At 35.8% G+C, this 20740-nt stretch overlaps 1 protein-coding gene across 1 annotated transcript in view; it reads left to right on the top strand.

Moving 5' to 3' along the window:
- The first annotated feature begins 371 nt into the window (after nt 1–371).
- The window catches only part of LOC108678781 (regulating synaptic membrane exocytosis protein 2), a 44815-nt gene continuing 24446 nt past the window's right edge, over nt 372–20740 (top strand). Inside the window, exons 1-8 of the mRNA XM_047882774.1 lie at nt 372–710; nt 1471–1589; nt 8162–8220; nt 9980–10038; nt 11079–11251; nt 11956–12116; nt 14688–14855; nt 16194–16278. Coding sequence (XP_047738730.1) covers nt 372–710; nt 1471–1589; nt 8162–8220; nt 9980–10038; nt 11079–11251; nt 11956–12116; nt 14688–14855; nt 16194–16278 — 1163 coding nt within the window. The remainder of the gene's footprint in view (nt 711–1470; nt 1590–8161; nt 8221–9979; nt 10039–11078; nt 11252–11955; nt 12117–14687; nt 14856–16193; nt 16279–20740) is intronic.

The following is a 20740-nucleotide window of genomic DNA, read 5'->3' as shown; positions in this document are numbered from 1 at the left end:
AATTCCTCTTCTAGTTCGCTAAACTTTTTAAATTGGCTCTCAATGAATACCATTTTTTTCGTTCAGAGCCAGTCATAAAAATTGCAATATACTGTAGCTTCTCGAGCTCAAAAAGCACCTGCCCACTACATCAATTATTGTGAAGTACAATGTCGCTGCTATGATCGAACTCTTTCCATCGAAAATAAAAACGCTCTTGATTTATAACATAAAAAGATAATCTTCACTAGAAAATTCCGCTATATAAAGTTGCTGAAGCTCAATATCATTTCACGCAGGACTAGTGTACTGTACAAATTTATAGAATTATAGTTTACAAATAGAATATACGAATAAAATAGATTTTCCAAAAAGCGATGTTGCACTGGAGAATGTTGAAGCTTGTGGCAACTAGTGACGCAACTAGTGATACAACTAGTGATACAACTAGTGATACAACTAGTGACACAACTAGTGACACAACTAGTGACACAACTAGTGACACAACTAGTGACACAACTAGTGACACAACTAGTGACACAACTAGTGATGTGGGCGTCAGCAAGACGAGGTGGGCGTCAGCAAGACGAGGTGGGCGTCAGCAAGACGAGGTGGGCGTCAGCAAGACAAGGTGGGCGTCAGCAAGACAAGGTGGGCGTCAGCAAGACGTGGTGGGCGGCAGGAAGACAAGGTGGGCGTCAGCAAGACGAGGTGGGCGTCAGCAAGACGAGGTTAAGTAGATTGCAAATTTGTCCTGCAAACAAAGTTGCATTACGTTTTATTTGCAGAATATAGAATAGAATATTATATAGAAATATATAATATAATACATATAGAATAATATATTCTTCAATTATTGGAGACATATCTTCCATTTTAGTTCTGCTGGAGGTACATTGGAATATAATAAAATACATTTTCTTTATTCCTTGTAACTGTTCAGCACTTGGCAAGACTAATTGTTTTTGGTCACAACCGCAGGAGAAGAAAAATGTCCGCTTTTTGCTCCACATTCTCAGACGTTGGCGATATACATTTTTTTATTTCGTCTGTCAGTTATAACAGGAAAAATCTTCGTGCTTTCGTATAAGGGTTTCCGACGGAATGTGTTCACGGAGCAAGACAATCATCATTGTTCTGTGCACCGGGAAAATGACACAATCTACATTGTTAGTTATTTTTGTATGCTTGAGAATGATTAGTTAAACGCTTCGTAAGAAACCGAATACTCCTAATATGTAGTCAAAATCTCAAAAAATGCAAATCATATATCAGTTTTACGTTATTCTACCATATTTTCCTTTAAACTAAATGGTTTAAGAAAAATCGACTGATAATCAGAATTTAAATTATTTAATAATTAATTTCAAGAAATTTACACTTCTTCTCGGTTTTATCTTACTCTGCTAACTTTTTCTTTCCATTATAAAATTTATAAAAATTCGAATTTAACTATTCTAAAATAACGGGAATTTTATGTTCGGGGCCCAGGTTCTGGAATGGAACGGCGTGAGTCTCGTAGACCGGAGTTTCGAGGAGGTCTGCAGTATCATCGAGCAGACCACGAACCTCGAAGTCATCGACATGGTCCTGGAAAGTTCCGGAGACATGTAAGCTCTGAATAGTTCTCGATTTCAAACAAATAAATTACATATTTCCTGTCAGCATCTGTTAATTTAATTTGTTGTAACTTTTTTATTCTGATAATATATTTTCTGATTTAATTAAAATTCAGGCGAACCAATAAAAAATAAACTCGATAAAATAATATCAACATACACGTGATAATAGAGTGCATGGGAAAAGCAGTTCGATTAAAACTCGTTGAAACCAATTTATTTCAGAAAATGAGAAACAACTCGAATAATTTTTCGAGTGTTTATTGTTCATCACAAGGAAACAATTTTTCGACTTAATTAATAAGACCTCTAATAACTTTTCATTAATTGTAATTCTCTTTTCCCAACAATTATGATAATAGTTATTTGGTGTGGTGTTTCTTTATAACAAAATAAAATTTTCTTTTTTTAAGTTTGATTATAGCAACGTTATCGGACATATTCTTATCTCCAAGTGTCACATTTCCACTCAATACCTAGAGTCTGTCATTAGATTGCGCTTCAATCACCTTCAAGTTCAATATTGATTGTACTCGGACTTGTCAGTGGCAATAGAGAGAGCGATTGTAAGATCCTCAGGCTCAGCTCTGGAGATAACATGAAGCGCAATCAATTCAGTGTGAACGCTCGTTCCGGAAGTAATATGAACTGTTAACAAGGTCGCGATAAATGGTTTCAGATTCAAATGGTTTTGAAAAAACTCTAGTATGAATAACCACGTAGCTGTATTTTCAAACGCGATTGAATATTTCATGGAAAGTTGGAGAGTCGATATAGTTTATACATCTTCTTAATATCTCTATATTTACTATAATACATATTTTTCGAATTTAATTTTGGATAGTCAATTTATAATAAAAATATAAATTTGATTTGATAAGTGAATCAATTCTCTGCTTGACATCAACTGAAAGTGAAACTTTAAAATCTCCTCTAAATTTTTTCCTTAGCAGCCTACCAATTTCACTCAAAAATACAATCATTCATCTCTCCTACAATCCACATGGTCTGAATTTAGCGAGTTTCCATAAGCAGGCACGAGCGAGCGACTGCCTTAGCACTAACTTCAGAGGCTGTGCCGCTATAAGGACCGGCGTATAAGCAGCAAATTGCAGCACAAATGTTCGACTTGGCTTCATTAGATCAGCTCCGCTACTCCCAAGACAACCTCATTACGCGCTCCTGCCTCCGCTTGTACAGGACAGACTGTATTCTCGGACTGCGTAGGCCAGAAATGCTACATATATTAAGAAACATGTTTATTATGCAGGAATAATTGGGTACACGTTCTGATACTAGTGTAAGGAAATGATGAAATTTTTATGCGCCAGAAATGCTACACATATTAAGAAACATGTTTATTATGCAGGAATAATTGGGTACACGTTCTGATACTAGTGTAAAGAAATGATGAAATTTTTATGTGCCAGAAATGCTACACATGTTAAAAAACATGTTTATTATGCAGGAATAATTGGGTACACGTTCTGATACTAGTGTAAAGAAATGATGAAATTTTTATGTGCCAGAAATGCTACACATATTAAGAAACATGTTTATTATGCAGGAATAACCGGATGCACGTTCAGATTCTTTTGTGAGGAAATAATGAATTTTTCTGAAAATACTTGCCATGCACACAAGTAACTTTTATTTGAAGGATTATTTGCTTAAAACGGCACACGTCATGGATTTTAAATAGAGAAGTGCACAAAATTTCTGTTCGTTGCTTGATAAATGTTGAGGCTCATTCTATGAATTGATAAATAAAGCCATTCCGTGGCCCCGGACACTGAATGGATAACTATAATTATAAATAAATGATAAATATGAGACTATTTACCACGTGTTCTCTTTATAGCCAAACACTTGATTATTGAACCGTGATTTAGTCTCAGGTTCGGAGCCTTTCTGCAAATGCAAAAATAAAAACAAATTAAAAACTTTTTATGATCTACACCAAAGAAAAAAGATTGTAGGCAAACTTGACAAAAGTAAATAATACACCAATATAAATAATATTATTCCAGATTACCACTCACAAACACCATTGAATCGACACATAATTATTGATTACCACAAATGAATAGAACAAATCAAACACGCCCCTCCGCGCTGGATCACATGGCAACGAAAAAGCACAAAACGCGTCTAAACGAGGTCTCATCATAGGTAAATAAAAACCCTAAACGATTAATTATAATAGTTTTATTGCATTTCCCTACAACTCTGACACTCTAACGTATCAGACTTCGATACTCTGACACTCTGACTTATCACATCACATCATGTGTTGTGATGTGATCTCTGACTCACACACACATCACTGCACACAACACATCACTGCAGTGTGACGTGATGTGCAGTGTGCAGTGTGTGAATCACACAACACATCACTGCACATCACAACCGCGCACTACTGAACTGCCTGTAATATCATTTTAGCTACATCACCAATGCCACTGCAGGCAAAGAAACTGTACAGATAACTGTCTCTTTAGATATCGGGGCATCATTTCATGCATAATTCCTGCTTACATCCAATCTTCCGGTACATTAATCACCACCGCACTCTTTCAGTCACGTGTAGTTGCCAATAGAGTGCATCGCTGCCATCAATCACATCGATCGCCAAAAGCACAATCAAACGCCATTAACTCGAAAACAAATCAAATTTACTCCTGAAGGATAAGCAATTTCATTCCGGGAAATGATAGAAGCACAGGCACAGACTTACTTATTAACTCTACGGAATTATTTCTTCAAGTTTAAGTAACTCGGATGATGAGTGTTTACTGTTTAATTTTTTTGTGCCCTGTAACCCATACAACCAAAGAAATAATCGATTCTACGTGTAATTATATCATGATCTAAGATAAGTTAGAGGCTTTCTGTTATGTACAGATATCAACAACATGTTCATTATCTCTATTTAATTTAGTAATTCGCAGTGCAAGGTAGAATGGGGCAACGAATCACTTCTGAGCAGAAGCTGCTGGTGATTAGATAAAACTAATTTTTACACGTGTTCTGTGAGGAGAGATACCACATTACTGCTGTGCGAATCACCTTTATAATTCATGACTCGAGAGCCTACTAACTTATTAAATGAACCGTCATTTACATATCCTTGTTGTTCGCTAGACATGATCTCGCATTATATTATTTTAACCTTTATCGCTTTAATCGTGATGATCGAGGGAGAGCGGATGAATTTTTCCGTCGTAATTCCTGAGAGTAAATTGACTGGCGATTTAACTAGCACTTTTATCCTAGTAAGAGCGTTGAACTTATCGAAGGATTGCTGCATTAACGGAGATCGTTTCAAATTTTTTTGCGACAGTGTTTTTCCGAGAAAAAATGTCGACTTATAGTTTATGCTGCCTCCAAATCATGTAAATTCCATGAATAAGTTTCCAAACTTCTATACCTCCACAAGATATTTCACTTTTATTTTCTGAATTAAATCCTCTGAGAAATAACGAATTTATACCAGGCCATTACGTACGAAAACCATTGTCCAAGTTGCTACTGTAATGGGCGACAGCTGGACGCCTGAGCGATGCTCAACAGCTGTCGATATTAACTCTGCCTTCCCTTGTGCACTCGTCAACGTGACGAAGTCTAGAGTGACATGGTGAAGACCAGAGTGACATAGTGAAAATTAGAATGACATAGTGAAGACCAGAGTGACATAGTGAAGACCAGAGGGACATAGTGAAGACCAGAGTGACTTAGTGAAGACCAGGGTGACATAGTGAAGACCAGAGTGACATGGTGAAGATCAGAGTGACATAGTGAAGACCAGAGTGACATAGTGAAGACCAGAGTGACATAGTGAGGGCCAGAGTGACATAGTGAAGATCAGAGTGTCATAGTGAAGACCAGAGTGACATAGTGAGGGCCAGAGTGACATAGTGAAGATCAGAGTGACATAGTGAAGACCAGAGTGACATAGTGAAGGCCAGAGTGTCATAGTGAAGATCAGAGTGACATAGTGAAGACCAGAGCGACATAGTGAAGACCAGAGTTACATGGTGAAGACCAGAGTAACATAGTGAAGACAGAGTAACATAGTGAAGACCAGAGTGACATAGCGAAGACCAGAATGACATGGTGAAGACCAGAGTAACATAGTGAAGGCCAGAGTGACATAGTGAAGGCCAGAGTGACATAGTGAAGGCCAGAGTGACATAGTGAAGATCAGAGTGACATAGTGAAGACAGAGTAACATAGTGAAGACCAGAGTGACATAGCGAAGACCAGAATGACATGGTGAAGACCAGAGTAACATAGTGAAGACCAGAGTGACATAGTGAAGACCAGAGTGACATAGTGAAGACCAGAGTATCATAGCGTGAATTCTGTTCCATTATTGCTCGCATCGCAGAGTAAATAGTCTGCCTCTTGAACCTCTTCATTAAAGCTGCTGCTCTCATGCGCTATACAAACAGAGCTATGCTATGAATAGAGCTCCGCTATACATCTCGTGTGCGTTGACTTAACCCCTGAACGCATTAACGAACACAGGCTCTATACAATTGGCTAATTTGTGTGCTGGATTTAAATTTGTCACTTGATGAATAAGAAAACCAGGCATGTTTAATGGGTAATTAAAGTTATTCATGTTTAGTTGTTTCTATTTATTGTGACACCTATGCAGAAAAAATATAACTCAGTACTCACTGCAGTAAGTGACACAGAGTGCATTTTCTCAAAATCGACGAAAACGCGAAGTCACGGACAGACGGACAGGCGGACCCTCATGACAAGCACAATATGGCATTTTTTCCATAAATGAGAAAATGCCCTAAAAATACCATGTTCAAAACATTTCAAAAGTAAATTTTTATTATTCTAATCGATCTCACGTATCATTTGCGCTCTCGTTTGAACGAAAAAAATTATTAATGACAATGATAATAGAATACCCCTGTTAAACAAATGTTATCAAGTAGGCGCTGAGTATTTGAGAGTTTTGTGTGAGATTATCATCCAAAAATAAGGATTATATAATAGTTTCTACTTCATATCCAAGAAACTAATCTATATTTTATTTCATTATTCTTTTATATATATTAATCTTTATTTTTATTTTATTAATCTTTAAACTTATATTTTTATTCTAATTCAAATAACAACGATTTATAAATATTATTTGTTGCTCAGTAGACTGAAAACTCTAGTCTCGTTTGGAGACAAATCTTTTGAGAACTCGAGTTCGACTCCTCGATTTCATTTGAGTAATCGACCGAACTTTTCTTTGATTTCTGAAAGCTCTTTCATCCCTGAATCGTGATGTCATCATCATTGATGTTTGGCTATCAACTGACACATTTTTCTCACTCAATGCAAATAGAAAATTGATCCGAGCAGCGCTACTTCAATCATGATTAGGATATCGAAATGCGGGGTTTCCTATGACGTGCTTTTCTGAAGAATGAAGACGTCAAAAAATGACATGTCCATGACGAATTAGATTGAGACGTAAACAAGATCCATCTCAATGATATGTTGCATATTCTTTACGTTATCGATTTTGATAGAAGGTCTTATTGAAATTCTTCGGAGTAGCATTAGGTTCTTAGAGTTGTAAAATTAGATTGTTTTTATTCTGTCCTTCTTAAAATAGGTTTTATATTAAAAATATTTAATGCATTCCTTTTGTTTGAGGAAAATCGGAAACTAAAGACAAAGAGTTACCATTACTATTATAATGTTTTCATAATTGTTTATCCAATAAAAATCACTCACACATTTTTTCCTCTAGCGTCATGTCTAAAATTATATTTTTAGAACGTTTTTCTTAGCTTAGCTTCGCGTTTGTTTGTTTGTTGTTAAAATTGACAACGAAAATTAGCCCACTTCTGATTGCTCTAGAGATCTGAAATTCGGCATGCAGGCTATTTTCGCCTAACAATTTCAGATACAATCATAAAAACTTGCAATTAGAGACCTAAATTAGTTTAATCGAGTAAAGTATATATATATAGTATATACATAGTATGACGTGTGGGCGCTGACGTTATAGACGAGCAGGCGCTGACGCTGCGTATCATCAATACGTACGTCAAGTCATGCTTTTTAGCCCGTGCAGCAACGGACTAAAAAAGAGAAAATAAAATACTTAAAAATACTTTTTTAAAAAACACGTTTTTCTTGTAGACTAAAAAGTAGAAAATAAATTTTGGCTCGCCCCAAAAAACGTGTGTCGGGCAGATTTATGATTAAAGCGAAAAGCACACAACACACGAATTTTGGAAATTTGATGTTGAACGTACAGCCCGACCCACGTTTTTTGGGGCGAGCCAAAATTTATTTTCTACTTTTTAGCCTACAAGAAAAACGTGTTTTTTAAAAAAGTATTTTTAAGTATTTTATTTAGATTCATTACAGGAAATTTTAACTTTCAAAGTGCCATGTAGAACATTTAATCCCCCAGCACACAATTTAAGGAATCACTCACTCTCTCAATTTTCTCTTGTTCGAAGAGAAAGCGACGACGGGTTTCAAGTTCAGGATTTATTTGCTTCATTAAATTTGCTGTGTTGTCCGTCTTCCAGGACAGAGCACCGAGACATGGACCAGCACCGAGGCTCCCTGGACGGCTGGAGCTCGTTAGGTTAGTTGACAGCTCGACATTTGAATTATTTAAATGTCATCAAATCATCTCGATTCAGGAAGATCTAATATCAATTGAATTCGAAGATGGCAGTTCATGCAAAGCTGGAAGTGTTTTCATGTAGAATGAAATTGAATTTGCAAATTTAACACAAAAAATCAATACATTTTATTATGACGAGTCAATGAGTGAAATAAAGTTTTCGGGGTAAAATATTTATTTAGGGAATTATGTATGTCTTCAGAAGCAATATCTTGAAAATATTACTTCTATGCATGCCGTTATACGTATGGCTACTCAGAAGTGCACAATTTCTACATTTGATGCAAATTTTAATATCGTTGTTCAATTCTGCTATCAAATATTATACTCATCCTAAGTAAAAATACATGAAACAGAGAATCATTATACATCATACTGTACAAATTAATTTCATTAAAATTATGCCCTGTTGTGGCGCTCTTCCTTGATCAGCCTAAAACTTATTGAAGATCAAAGATATTTTATACTACCCATACTTCTTCATGAATATTTGAATCTGACTATACAAAAATTTAGAAAAGTCAGGATTCGAACGTTTTCCATAAATCATTTTTATAGCATATAAATTCAGTGCGCGTACACCGCCTGACTGTTCATTATTGCCTCGCCCTGTCCCCCCGCACTGTTCGCCTGCTGAAACAGCCGTAAATTCGCAATGTTTTATAGAGTTCTTTTCTTTCTGGAGGTTTTCTTGGTAAAGTTTAAAGCCTTACGGCCGTCAAAGATTTGGCCGGAACCCAAGCACCGTGTTAGCTGACCTCGCCCTTCTCAATTGAGACATTTTGATGCGAGCTGTAAAGTAAATCGTCTGTAATGGTAGCCATTGCCACGACCGGTGTTCGCTACAGACGCTTTTATTTTAGACGTTCTCTACCCCGACGTCATCTTTGACCGGGGATGTTTCGTCATGCAGTCATGATGCCCCTAGAAAAAGTTTCGTTTATTTATTACGCGGCGAGGACAACTTCTTAAACAAGCGGATCTCTTCCCTCCAGTGCGAGGTTTTATAGTGCAGGCTTACAATAATATTAATAAGTAAGAACATGCACTTCTTTTTAATCTTGCATTAAGGTTAATGTCCATCTTAATATGCGATCCATCTCATCATGTGTTGCCATGCCATCATGATGAATCGAATAGTAAAGAATCAACTGATGATTACATTTCATAGTACGAGAAACCACCAATGAATTCTATGTGTAGGTAATTCTTGAAGACTTTCGAACACTGTGTTATTTCCTGTCCTTAGATTCCTTGTTTCTGTGTCAAATATCTAAGCTCAAAGTTTATCTCGGCAAAATTAATTATAGAAGATTGAGTTTATGATATGAGGATTTGAATTTAACATAAAAATTTTACTGGTTTACCTTCTCATTTACTTCTATCAATATCAAAAGGAACATTGGCAAACTGTTTTCAATAATTTGTTCTTCCATCCATGGACCAAATTCGCTGATATGCGAGCCTTTAAGATAAATACTCGACAGTTACATAAAGTTAATTTCCTGAACATATCCTGTTCAGGAAATTTGCTAAACTTGAGACGAAACGTCGCTAGCAGGAAGTTAGCAACTTGAAATAATTTCTCGATATATTCCTAAATCCCGTTGAATGTTTCCACAACTTTGACTCCATAATAAATAATCAGGTTAATAATGCTGCCTAGCATCGCAAGTGCCGGAGATTTGTTCTAAAAATTCGATGATTTATTCCTCAGATTACGAAGACAAATACTCCGGAGCCTCTTCATCAAGACGCAAGCTCCCCAGGCTGCCGGTAAGAAGATGTAGTAGCTCGATTTATGAGTTGGATTCATTCATTCAATAATAATCCATTATGAATCCAAGTTATCCAGGAAATGGTGTCCTATAAGTTTACTTATCGCGGAAGCAATTCGTAAGTTCTGTTATATTTTGGTATATACTGGTATTTTTCTAATCGAGTTGTTCATGAGTTTTGAGATGGAATCTTACAAGCATAAATTGTGTTAGGAACTTGTGGCCTCACTAAATAACGAAGAACATTCAGAAATTTAAGTGCATTAAATTTCAGGTTTCCAATCTTTGATTTATAATCTATGAGATAAAATTATTTTAACGTATCGAAATCGAAATTGAAAATTTTAAATATCTTGTTTTCATTACGTTGCAAATATCAAAAAGGAACTAAGCTTCGAACTAATTAATCTAGATGAGTTTTTACCAGTAAATTTTTCGTGTACAAGTAAAGTGTTACACCATTTTTAATTATTTATCCAGCTAAAACTTGCAAGTGCCTGCCGCTTTATCCGGAATATTTTTATCATCGATGAATTGCTCAATTTCCCGCTTCAACGGACGCAAATGAAGCAACTTTTCGCGGTGGCAATGACGGAAGTGTTTCTGGCAAGTCGAGCTGCCGGCTGCTTTATCGCCTTTATTGGCCATTATTGACGGCGTGAATGGCACTCAGGGTGAAATTTTCTACAGCTGCAACGACCAAATCAAAACAGGAGTTTGGTTTCGGCTCCAAATTGACTCCGAGGCATTGGAAATTTCCCTAGAGACAGAGTCTCTTGTTCAGAAACATTCCCGTGACAGAAAAATTTGCCAATGCCATCATATGGATTGTACATGGAATGTTTTCAATAGAAAAATAAATATTTTTATTGGTTAACATCGCAAACGGGAGAACTACAAAATTTTCTATACGAAATTTTAATTTTGTATAAATGTTTATTTATACAAAATAAACAAAGAAACTCAAACGAACAAACACTTGAATCAGCGTGTCTATTTTTATTCGACTTATAATATTTTTAACGTTTGCATGGTCAGAGCGATGCTGGTCGTGGTCCAGTGAGCGGCAAGATTCAACTCCAGCTTTGGTTCAGCCAGGAGAGCCGGAGTCTCGTAGTAACCGTCATCTCTGCCCATGATCTCAAGCCAAGAGAAGGCATCGCTTACGCTCCACCGCAGGCTTTTGTTTGCCTTCGTCTCTTCCCTTACGGGTGAGGGCTTCCCTCGCGGCTAGCACCAATGGCGTAGCGACCGTTAATTCATATTGCAAAGCCCGACCAGACACACATTAGGCTAATGTGAAGCTGTAATAATCCTGCCCAACTGATGTACCGAACGCGACGTAAGTTGTGCATTCCAAGGATGCCATTATGATGTTCATGGCGCGAAAATGTCTATATTAATGCTTCAATAATTCCTGTCAGTTTTCAGTAGTGTAGCTTAGGAGGAATTTGCATTAGTGCCGCTTGCACACATATGTTTAATGGAACTATCAAGCATTTTCACAAGAAGTTTAGGCAACGAAGCATGCGACGTTAGTTTACATTATAATGGCTCAATAATACATTAGAGGCTGAATATTTTGCAATTGTCTTGCATATTTTGTAGTCGGTAAACGCAATGTTGAGTGACTGCATTGAAAGCTGGGTCTTATTTTGATTAGAATTCAGGATATTACATCAAAATATCATCAATAACTTTTTGTTTATATTTTCTTTTACGCCACTTTCTGCTTCTTTGATCTTCTTTAGATAATTATTTATTGTAATACAGAAGTTCTGCTATTTCACTTTTTCATTTCCTGTTTCCTTGTTCTTAACTTCATTACTTAGCTGAGTCTTGAAGCCTTGAAGTCAAGACAACTCGATCTGTGATCCTTTTGAAGCTAAGTTGCCCATTCGCTACCTCGACACAGAGACTACCAGATGCAGAGCTCGAATGTGTCGGAGCCGACGTTCAAGCCTTTATGGAACAACTCCTTCTTCTGGGAGAACATCAGCATTGACACGCTCTTGGGGCTTACTTTGGAGCTGTCGGTGTGGGACAGCCTCAATGAGGCCGAGAGCTTGTTTTTGGGTGAGTGCGTTCACCGTATCGGATATTATTAGAACTTTATACATGTATAATATGTGGTTTCAAGCTCCGATCAGAATCTTTCTCACTATATCGGATATTATTAGAATTTTATACTTGTATAATATGTGGTTTCAAGCTCCGATCAGAATCTTTAATCGTATCTATTTCTAGGATTTGTTATTTGTAGGTGTAAGATGCTCAATAATTTTCACGCTTTCTATTAATTTCGTCTAACAACCTTACGTTGTGACCCATTCATTTATTGTAAGAATTGTATCGTTAAATCTAAACTCTTATCGGAATCATACTCATCTTGAACACAAGGCAGAAATGTCCCTAATAAGAATTAATTTTTAATAAACACCTGAACTCTAATGCATCATTTGATTCATAATACCGGATTCTAGATGACATGGAAATAGTTTTAATGTGTTCGTGCGAATAAAAATTCCACCATAACATCGAACACCTCACCTACTATCATGTCAATGCAACATTGGTATAAACGGGCAGCCACTTTCCTGCTATTAGCTTAGGTTCATCAACTGCATCTTTTATGGTCGGCTAATACGTCGTCCAAAGCCCCGCTAACTTTTCACAACGTCCGAGTCGATAGCCCCCAGGGGTCGCCTACAAATTAATCTTAAGACCTGATAATCAGGATTGGCAAAGCCCTCTGCCGACTTCTGATGCTGCGAAACTTATTCGCTGCGGAGATTTGTTTTGTTTAGCGCGCTCGTGAGGATCGGTGAAATTCTCAGTTAGCAACATTGAAGCTGTTGCTGTCTGAGTGGAGACGTTTTGTTTTACTTGGATTTTACGTGTGAAATTAAATACTTTATTCGTGTTCTATTTTATCCGTCGATGATAAGATTGGCAATTGGTTCTTTTTCATTCGACGTACGTTTATTTTTTAATGTATCATTTGAATTAAGCAATGAAGCTAGAGAATACGTGAAACATCGTTGCACGAATATTAATAAAATGCTTTCATTTTTGCATCTGATGCTCCTAGAAGAAGTTTTGTTATTTTATTATGTGGCGAGGACAACTTTTGAAACAAGCGGTTCGCGACCCTCCGTTGCGAGGGTTTATATAGTGCGGACTTACAATATTAATAATAAATGAAAAATGCGCTTCATATCAACCCTATATCAAGGTTAATGGCCATCTTAAGACCAGTCATATAGGCTCGTGAGAAATGGCAGAAATATTTTAAGGAAGTTATTACTTGTAAAAATTTGGCAACTGCACTGAAATCAGCTCACTATTATATAATATAAATATGTATTATTGGGGTAAAACTCTTTGCCGTATTATATTTTTATTGCCCGCACTTTTCTAGGTAATGAATTTATTCAATTAAAGTGCACGATCTGGCGCAGTTCATTTGCATCTAAATGGATCAACAATGAGATCTGACTGGCGAATCCTGCCGTGTATCTAGAGGATGATATCGACGTGGGACTCAACACGAGAGCATCGCGTTTAATATAATATTAATGTTATTAATAATAATGTTATTAAAACAGCAGTGCAGTTACTGCGTCCGCAGGGACAGGAATAAGTGAAGGGTGTTGCATATGCACAAGCTTAAATTAGCGGGATTGGCTCGAGAGTAGTGCAAGTTTAAGTGATCAAGCTTGTTCTTGTGAAATAAAGTCCTTTAAATAATCTATTCGATTTAATGAGAAACCAGTTAAATTAACATGAAAACACAGTTAAACACAGGAAAATTTAATTTCATGTGAGAAACCAGTTAATTATGAGTGGCTGTCTTAATGCATCGTAGTTTGTAGTTGAACAGAATGACCTACATGGTCAGTAATTGAATGCTGAGTTCATAGTGAAAGAAGCAGCGGTAAACTCATCATTTATTTAATTATTGTGTGAATTATTATATACATTAACAAGCAGGTCTGATATAATTCACTCATTGATATTTACGAAAGTGAAGTGTTTGGTCAATTAAATATGTCAGATTTTTCTCTCATAAATCATATTCTTACTTTTATCTATCCAAAGTTTACCTTTCTATCAATTCGAGCAATTGAATAAAAATCATGAATATCATTCAGCGGTAAAAGACTCAATTTTTTCGCATCCAATTATGGACGTTTTACCTTGTATTTTTACCATTTCGAACTTCGTTACATAGGTTTTCTAATGAAATATTGGGATATTATTTCATATTAATACCTTTCATAGACTTCCAATACCATGTATTGACTCTATTTTATTTTGGATTTAATTTAGCTTTTCTTAAATTTTCTTATCTTATCTTGACTTTACCCTATCATGTTCAAAATTTACCTTATCATGTCTTAAATTTACCTTATCATGTCTTAAATTTACCTTATCATGTTCCAAATTTACCTTATCATATCTTAGATATAAGTTATGTAGTCTTAAATTTTTCTTATCATCTCTTAAACTTACCTTATCTTGTCTTAAACTTACCTCATCTTGTTTTAAACTTACCTCATCTTTTATTAAACTTACCTCATCTTGTATTAAATTTTCCTTATCTTGTCTAAAATTTATCATGCACTTAATATTACGTCCTGCCAGGCGAGGCTCTGATCGACTTACGCCACGCATACCTGGACGACCGGCCGACGTGGTACCGCCTACAAGAGCGCCGGTCTCGCTCCGCCAACACCACGCCACGTGGCTCTATTGTGGGGCAGGACTTCCCCACACACACCATCCGCAGGTCTTCAGTGCGCTCCGGCAACGGTCAGTGCAGCGGGGTATTATTTAATTACTTTACTACTTCCCCAAATGATTTGAAATTAAAAAAATGATTTATAAATACTATAATTAGTTAATAATTCTGAAAATCTTTTGGGTAGCGCAAATTTTTCTCTTCTGCTGAAAATTCAATACGTTTAAAAAATTTTACTCTGAAATTAGTTATAAGTTTATTTGATTGGTAAAATAATGATGTTCAGTGAATGTGTTGTATCATTAGTTTATTTTTTAATATTGATTTCCTGGTATATATCAATAAACTTCATTCCAATAATTACTTTATTGTTTATTTTTCTATTTTCTTTAATCTATATTTCAAGTTTATTTAAATGATTTTACTATTGCGTATATATTGATTAGCTTTATTTAGCCATAAACTTGTCCCAATAATGGCTTCCTGTTATCCCAATATTTCACAAAGATAATACTTTGTCCCAGAACGAATTTCAGAATTCAAATCGTAATGTCAACATTGCAAAGGACGGTCACATCCGGCCAAGTTCTAATTTAAATTTCTAAGAAATATTTTTTATTTAGTTTCGAATTTTTTATGATGTTGTTGACAGTTTCGAACGATACATAGGATGGCATATTAAATCATTCCAAATTTCGTGGTGGTGTTTTATATGCCGTAAGGTGAAAGGCGAAAATTATTTCTCTTCTGAAGGTTTTCTTCCATATTTTGAAATGTCCTCCGCCGAAATAATTTCTAATTGGATGTAAACTTGGTAACTTCCAACCGGAACGATTAAGTTCACAAAATGTATACAAGTTCTCATGAATATTTGGCCACCAATCACATGAGCTGATCGTCGCCAAGGTTTTATTCGTTTATTCGTATCAGAATAAAATTCATTGCATTTTATACAGACTAGGTGATAGTAAGGAATTTTTTGCTGCGTGATAAAATAGTAGCAAGTACGAGCTTACCATGAACTATAAGTATTGCTCTGCCTTTAGGTTGTTGACGCTGAGATAACGCTCTCATCTGAAGTCTTCCTCTTCAGAGTATTTTTTGTAAACAATTATTTCATTTGCAAAAACTGAGTACTGCTTACATGAATAAAAATTCGCTTGCCGAGCGTGATCTGCACTCCTATGTATTTAATTCAGAACAGAAATCTGAAAAAGTTCTAGTGATGAGAACTTGAACAAAAATTCACTTGACTAGTGTGATCCTATGGATTTTATTCGGAGCTGCCGTAAAGAACCCTATTAAGATGTCACAAAACTCTTGAGATGAACTCATAAGATGAACTTTAGAACTCTTCAGATGAACTCTATTTAAGATGTCACAGTAACGATGTCATGGTTACCTCTCAGACGAGGTGCACCTCCCCAACGACAGCAGACACTCGTCGCTGGACTCTGGTTTGCTGCATCCTGACCTGGCATACCGGGACTCCAGGTATGACGGTCGCTGCTTGGATAAAAACCTGATGGGTTAATTAATCCTTGGTCTTGTTTGATCAGCCTTATTGTGGTTGTGCATTTTATAGTTACTTTTTATTATGTAAATATATTTCCAAGTTGTTGGTGGTGTTAATTTTCACTCAAATCTGAGGTTTTATAAATGCATTCAATTCATTTTAGACCAACTGAACAAACGCTGTACGTTGATAAATTGTAGCGAGTAGCAGTCTTGTATTAAATTAAGCCACGTATCAACGGAATGCTTACTAAGTTCCTTGATACCAAAAAGATTCATTATTAATTACAGAGTTCAAAGCAGGTTTTTCAACGTCTACCTCTTATGACTGGACTTGTAAAAGTTAAGCGATATTAGGCGAACAACATAGTATAGACAGCTACGTAATCATTCATCCGAATATGTTGGTCCGATACAAGTACTCACAATTCTAAGAAAAAATTACATCAGATTCCAGCTTACTGCGTCGCTCAAAATTGACTCTTGTACCTCCATCAGAAACATCATTACTGAAATGTTGATCGATTAATGGATAATGCACTGATCAATAAGCGTAAACGATGTTTTACAAAAGGGAACACTCGTTTGTATAAAGCCTGCTTACGATACATAATCATCCGTTCAAATACAAGAGTATTAAACAATTGAATTTTCGCTGCGTAATTACGTTGAAATTGTCTTCAATACTCATAATTGTGTGAAAATCAGAAGGGCCATGAGCCCGAAATTGTCTCGTGATGCAAACAGTTGATGTGAGGTCAATTAATGCTTAAATGAAAATGAGATGAACGTAAAACATCAGTCAACGATCAAAATATATGTATCACAATCGCCTTATATGTCCAATATATGATAATTAGAAAATTAACAGATGAATTTCATGTCCATATCAAATTTTACATCAGGCATAACTAACATACAGATCTGAATTTGATCTCAATTGGTTTTAAAATGTAGAATTTAAACATTTCTAAAATTGTGAAATTTTTTTTTTTGCATTTGTAAATACCAATTTCATTTTAAGATACGCAGTTGAAACAATAAATGGTTAAGGGTGAGCGAGCAATCTCCATTCTATCATGTATCACAGTCTGATAATAATCTAACTGAAAAATCCAGCCCAAGTTAAATCTCTAAAGTTCGGACCTGTGCAAAGACTAAAAACGGAGGAAAATTACAATAAATGAGCGTCAAGACTTTCAATTCTTTGCCTAAGTTTCAAGATATCTCGGAGCCAAGTAGGCTTGCTTTTAACGTTCAAATGCGGCGCCGTTGATCAAAAGAAGATCCGTAGAAATGATACACGTGGGCTGTGCTTATTTTGTGTGAATCGTCAATTGATTTATTTTCAGCAATCAATTACATTTATTATCATTCATTTGCTTCCGAAATAACATTTATATGGTAATTTCTTACATGTCGGAGCTTCATAGTCTTGCTGTTCAATTTCCGAGAATACTAAAATATTGTTATTAATACTCATTTATTATATGAAATGCTTTCCAATTTCCGATATATTAGCTGAAATAACTGGAAAAATTAATTAGTCCAAATTTATACAGAAAATTTCAGGATTTATTCAGCACATAAGTTTGTTGCGACGATGACGTCGTCTGTATCATGAGACTCTCATTCAGTGGAGAAATTGACAATAATGGATTAAAAACAAATTGTTGTTTTTTCTCACGCATCAATAAAAATGGCTAAAGTAATGATTTTGCAGACAAGGTTTATACAAATGACATATTTACGATACTGATGTCAGTAAAAGGATAATTGTTTGATTGCATCAGTAGATAAAGTTTAAATGATTTGTGGTATAACAGGTAAGCCCAATAAATTTTGAGAGTGATAAGCTCAAGAAACAGACTGCCAATTTCTTCACTATAGACTTCATAATACACATAGAATAGTTTATGCATAGACCAGCACGCCTATACAGTGCATGATGTTCACGAGTGTGCTAGCCCCTTGTAGAATTTTGTATAGCATCTACCAATCTTTAATGTTGTGATGTTTCCGTACTCTAATGTTTATCTTTTGATCAGATATGAACTTTTCGATTGAAGTTCTTTTTCGAGTATCTTTCAACCAAGTTCTCCGTTTCGGTAACGAATCACAGATGCTAAATAACTAAAATATCAAGTTCTGGACCTACATTCGAGCTATCTAAAAATTGCTCTAGGAGAAAATTTACAAAATAAGAATTACTCGTCAGAATTTTTTTTTAACATCTTCTGAAAAAAAAAACGGAAATGTATAACACATTTTTTGTACTTTAGGACAAAGGCTGTTGAAGTCTGAGTTTAACTTCGCCGCTCCCAACCTTGTTCTGATCTTTCATTTCTCTCTCTTACTTGGCTCGATCCTACTTCTCCTTCTCCTGCTACTCATACTTCGTCTTCTCGTGACCACCTCAAGTAAGTAATTTTATTCGCATTATAAAAATGCTTCACTGAGACGATGCATCGATGTCTCTTGAGACGCACAGCCCGAATTAACCTAAAGAACATTTCTTTTATTTCGCCTAAATGATACCATTTTTTAAACATATACCGCTCGTGTAAACTAAAATGCATCGTTATGACTAAAAAGTTTTCATTTCAGGCAGTAAAGATAAATGATTAAAATTGTCCGCGTAATTGTGAAGGCCCTTCGTGTACGGGTACCGCAGTGTAATAAAGTAGTGGAATAACAACTGATTTAATCGCTCGCTAAAGTAAACTAATTAAATATTTGGAGCATACAGTTTCTAAGTTGCCCCCAAAACCTCTCACGTTTCAGAAGAAAACCTTCTTCGACAGCTTTTCACATTTCACCGAAGATTTTTAAATGATCTCAAAAAGCAAGTTTTTCGAAATACTGTTGCTGGCATGAACGGAACCTCACTTCATGTGATGTACTTTCTTGTGCTGGTGTTATGGTCATGAGTTCTATTTTAAATGTCGCATGTATTAGTATTTCTCTTCAGTTCTGGGAAATTTTCATTTCTTGGGTGTATGTGAATTTCGTTGTTACGCATGAGAATGTTTCCTATCCATACTTTATTTAATACCGATAATATCCCATGTAATAATTTATTGTTGACCAGACATATTTAATTGACTAGAATTTTTATTCGCTTCAATAATTAATTTAATAATTGTAACGAATCTACACTCTTTGCCGAACAACATCCTTCACCCATTTTCTCTTTCAGATGCCATAAAAACCTATTGTTTTCAAAAGAAAATAACTTTGGAATGAAGATGTCGTCCACCTCAATGTTATCTGTGACTTTATCTCGTAAAAGTTACTTACTGCACAAAAAATCCTCGGCAAAGAATTATTCGATTGTTTTGTCGGTCCAGCCGAGTTCAGGTTCTCCGTAGCCATGATAGCAGCCGACACTCGCGTCAATTTTTCATAGCAAAGCCATGGCTGGAACTGAGCCCGCCGTACTCTTGTATTCTGCGCTAATGGCAGGTAATGGCAACACGAAACGCACCTGCATCTCGATGAGCGATTTTAGGAGTGGATTTCCCGAAATAGGAACTAATTTATGATTTTTTTCGAGAACTTGTTTTTGGCGATGTTGAAATTATAGAACATGTCATTGTCTCTTAATAACATTCCTATTTATTTTTTCTTTTATTATTCGTATTTGCGCAACGATGGCATTTTGGTTTTAAAAGATATTGAACGAAGCATCGATCGGAATTATTTTTTGCGTGTGAATTGTTTAAATATATTACATTTTTGTCGAACAATAATAAAATTAGAACTTGTACTAAATAATTCTGTCGACAACAGATAATATACTCATTTTCCCATATTCACTTTAGTAACTGTGCAAGCCTTTCCTTTTCTGTCGCGATTTTGTCGATATCAAAGGTGGATGACAATCATCGTGCTCGGCCTGCAATAAAATAATGATGAAGATCTGACCAAAATGTCCGAAAGCAATCACTCGGTTGCAGATTTATGATAGAGCAGGCAGCCCTTGGTGGAACCCAACATCCATGGCGGTCTCGATATGATCTTTCCCTTCCGATCAAGGGTTATGGTGCGAGCCTCAATCTAAGATTCCCAATCGCATTCAGTAAGTGTCCGGGTAATTATTTTACGACGAGATTAGCACTTATAATATTCTGATGTAGAGGGTCATGGGCCTTTAATTGCATTAGTATTAATTTGTTCTTTTTTATTTAATTATTCTCTGCACGCGATTCATGTTTATAGTGCCAACAAAATGTTAAAATCAAATTCTTGGTTGAAATTTGACTTATTGCTTTTATATCAAAATTTTCCCGTGTATTTAATTTCGATTAACAACATGATCATGTAAAATTTATTCGATTCCGAAATAACATTTACGCGATCATTAATTTTCTTCGATGTCAACACTTCATAGTCTTGCTGCTCAATTTCAACAATCATAAAAAAATTATAATTAACACTC

This window comes from Hyalella azteca, unplaced genomic scaffold (genome assembly GCF_000764305.2).
Source record: "Hyalella azteca isolate HAZT.00-mixed unplaced genomic scaffold, Hazt_2.0.2 contig11277, whole genome shotgun sequence".
In the NCBI taxonomy this organism is placed as follows: domain Eukaryota; kingdom Metazoa; phylum Arthropoda; class Malacostraca; order Amphipoda; family Hyalellidae; genus Hyalella; species Hyalella azteca.
This window is presented reverse-complemented; position numbering and strand designations above follow the sequence as displayed.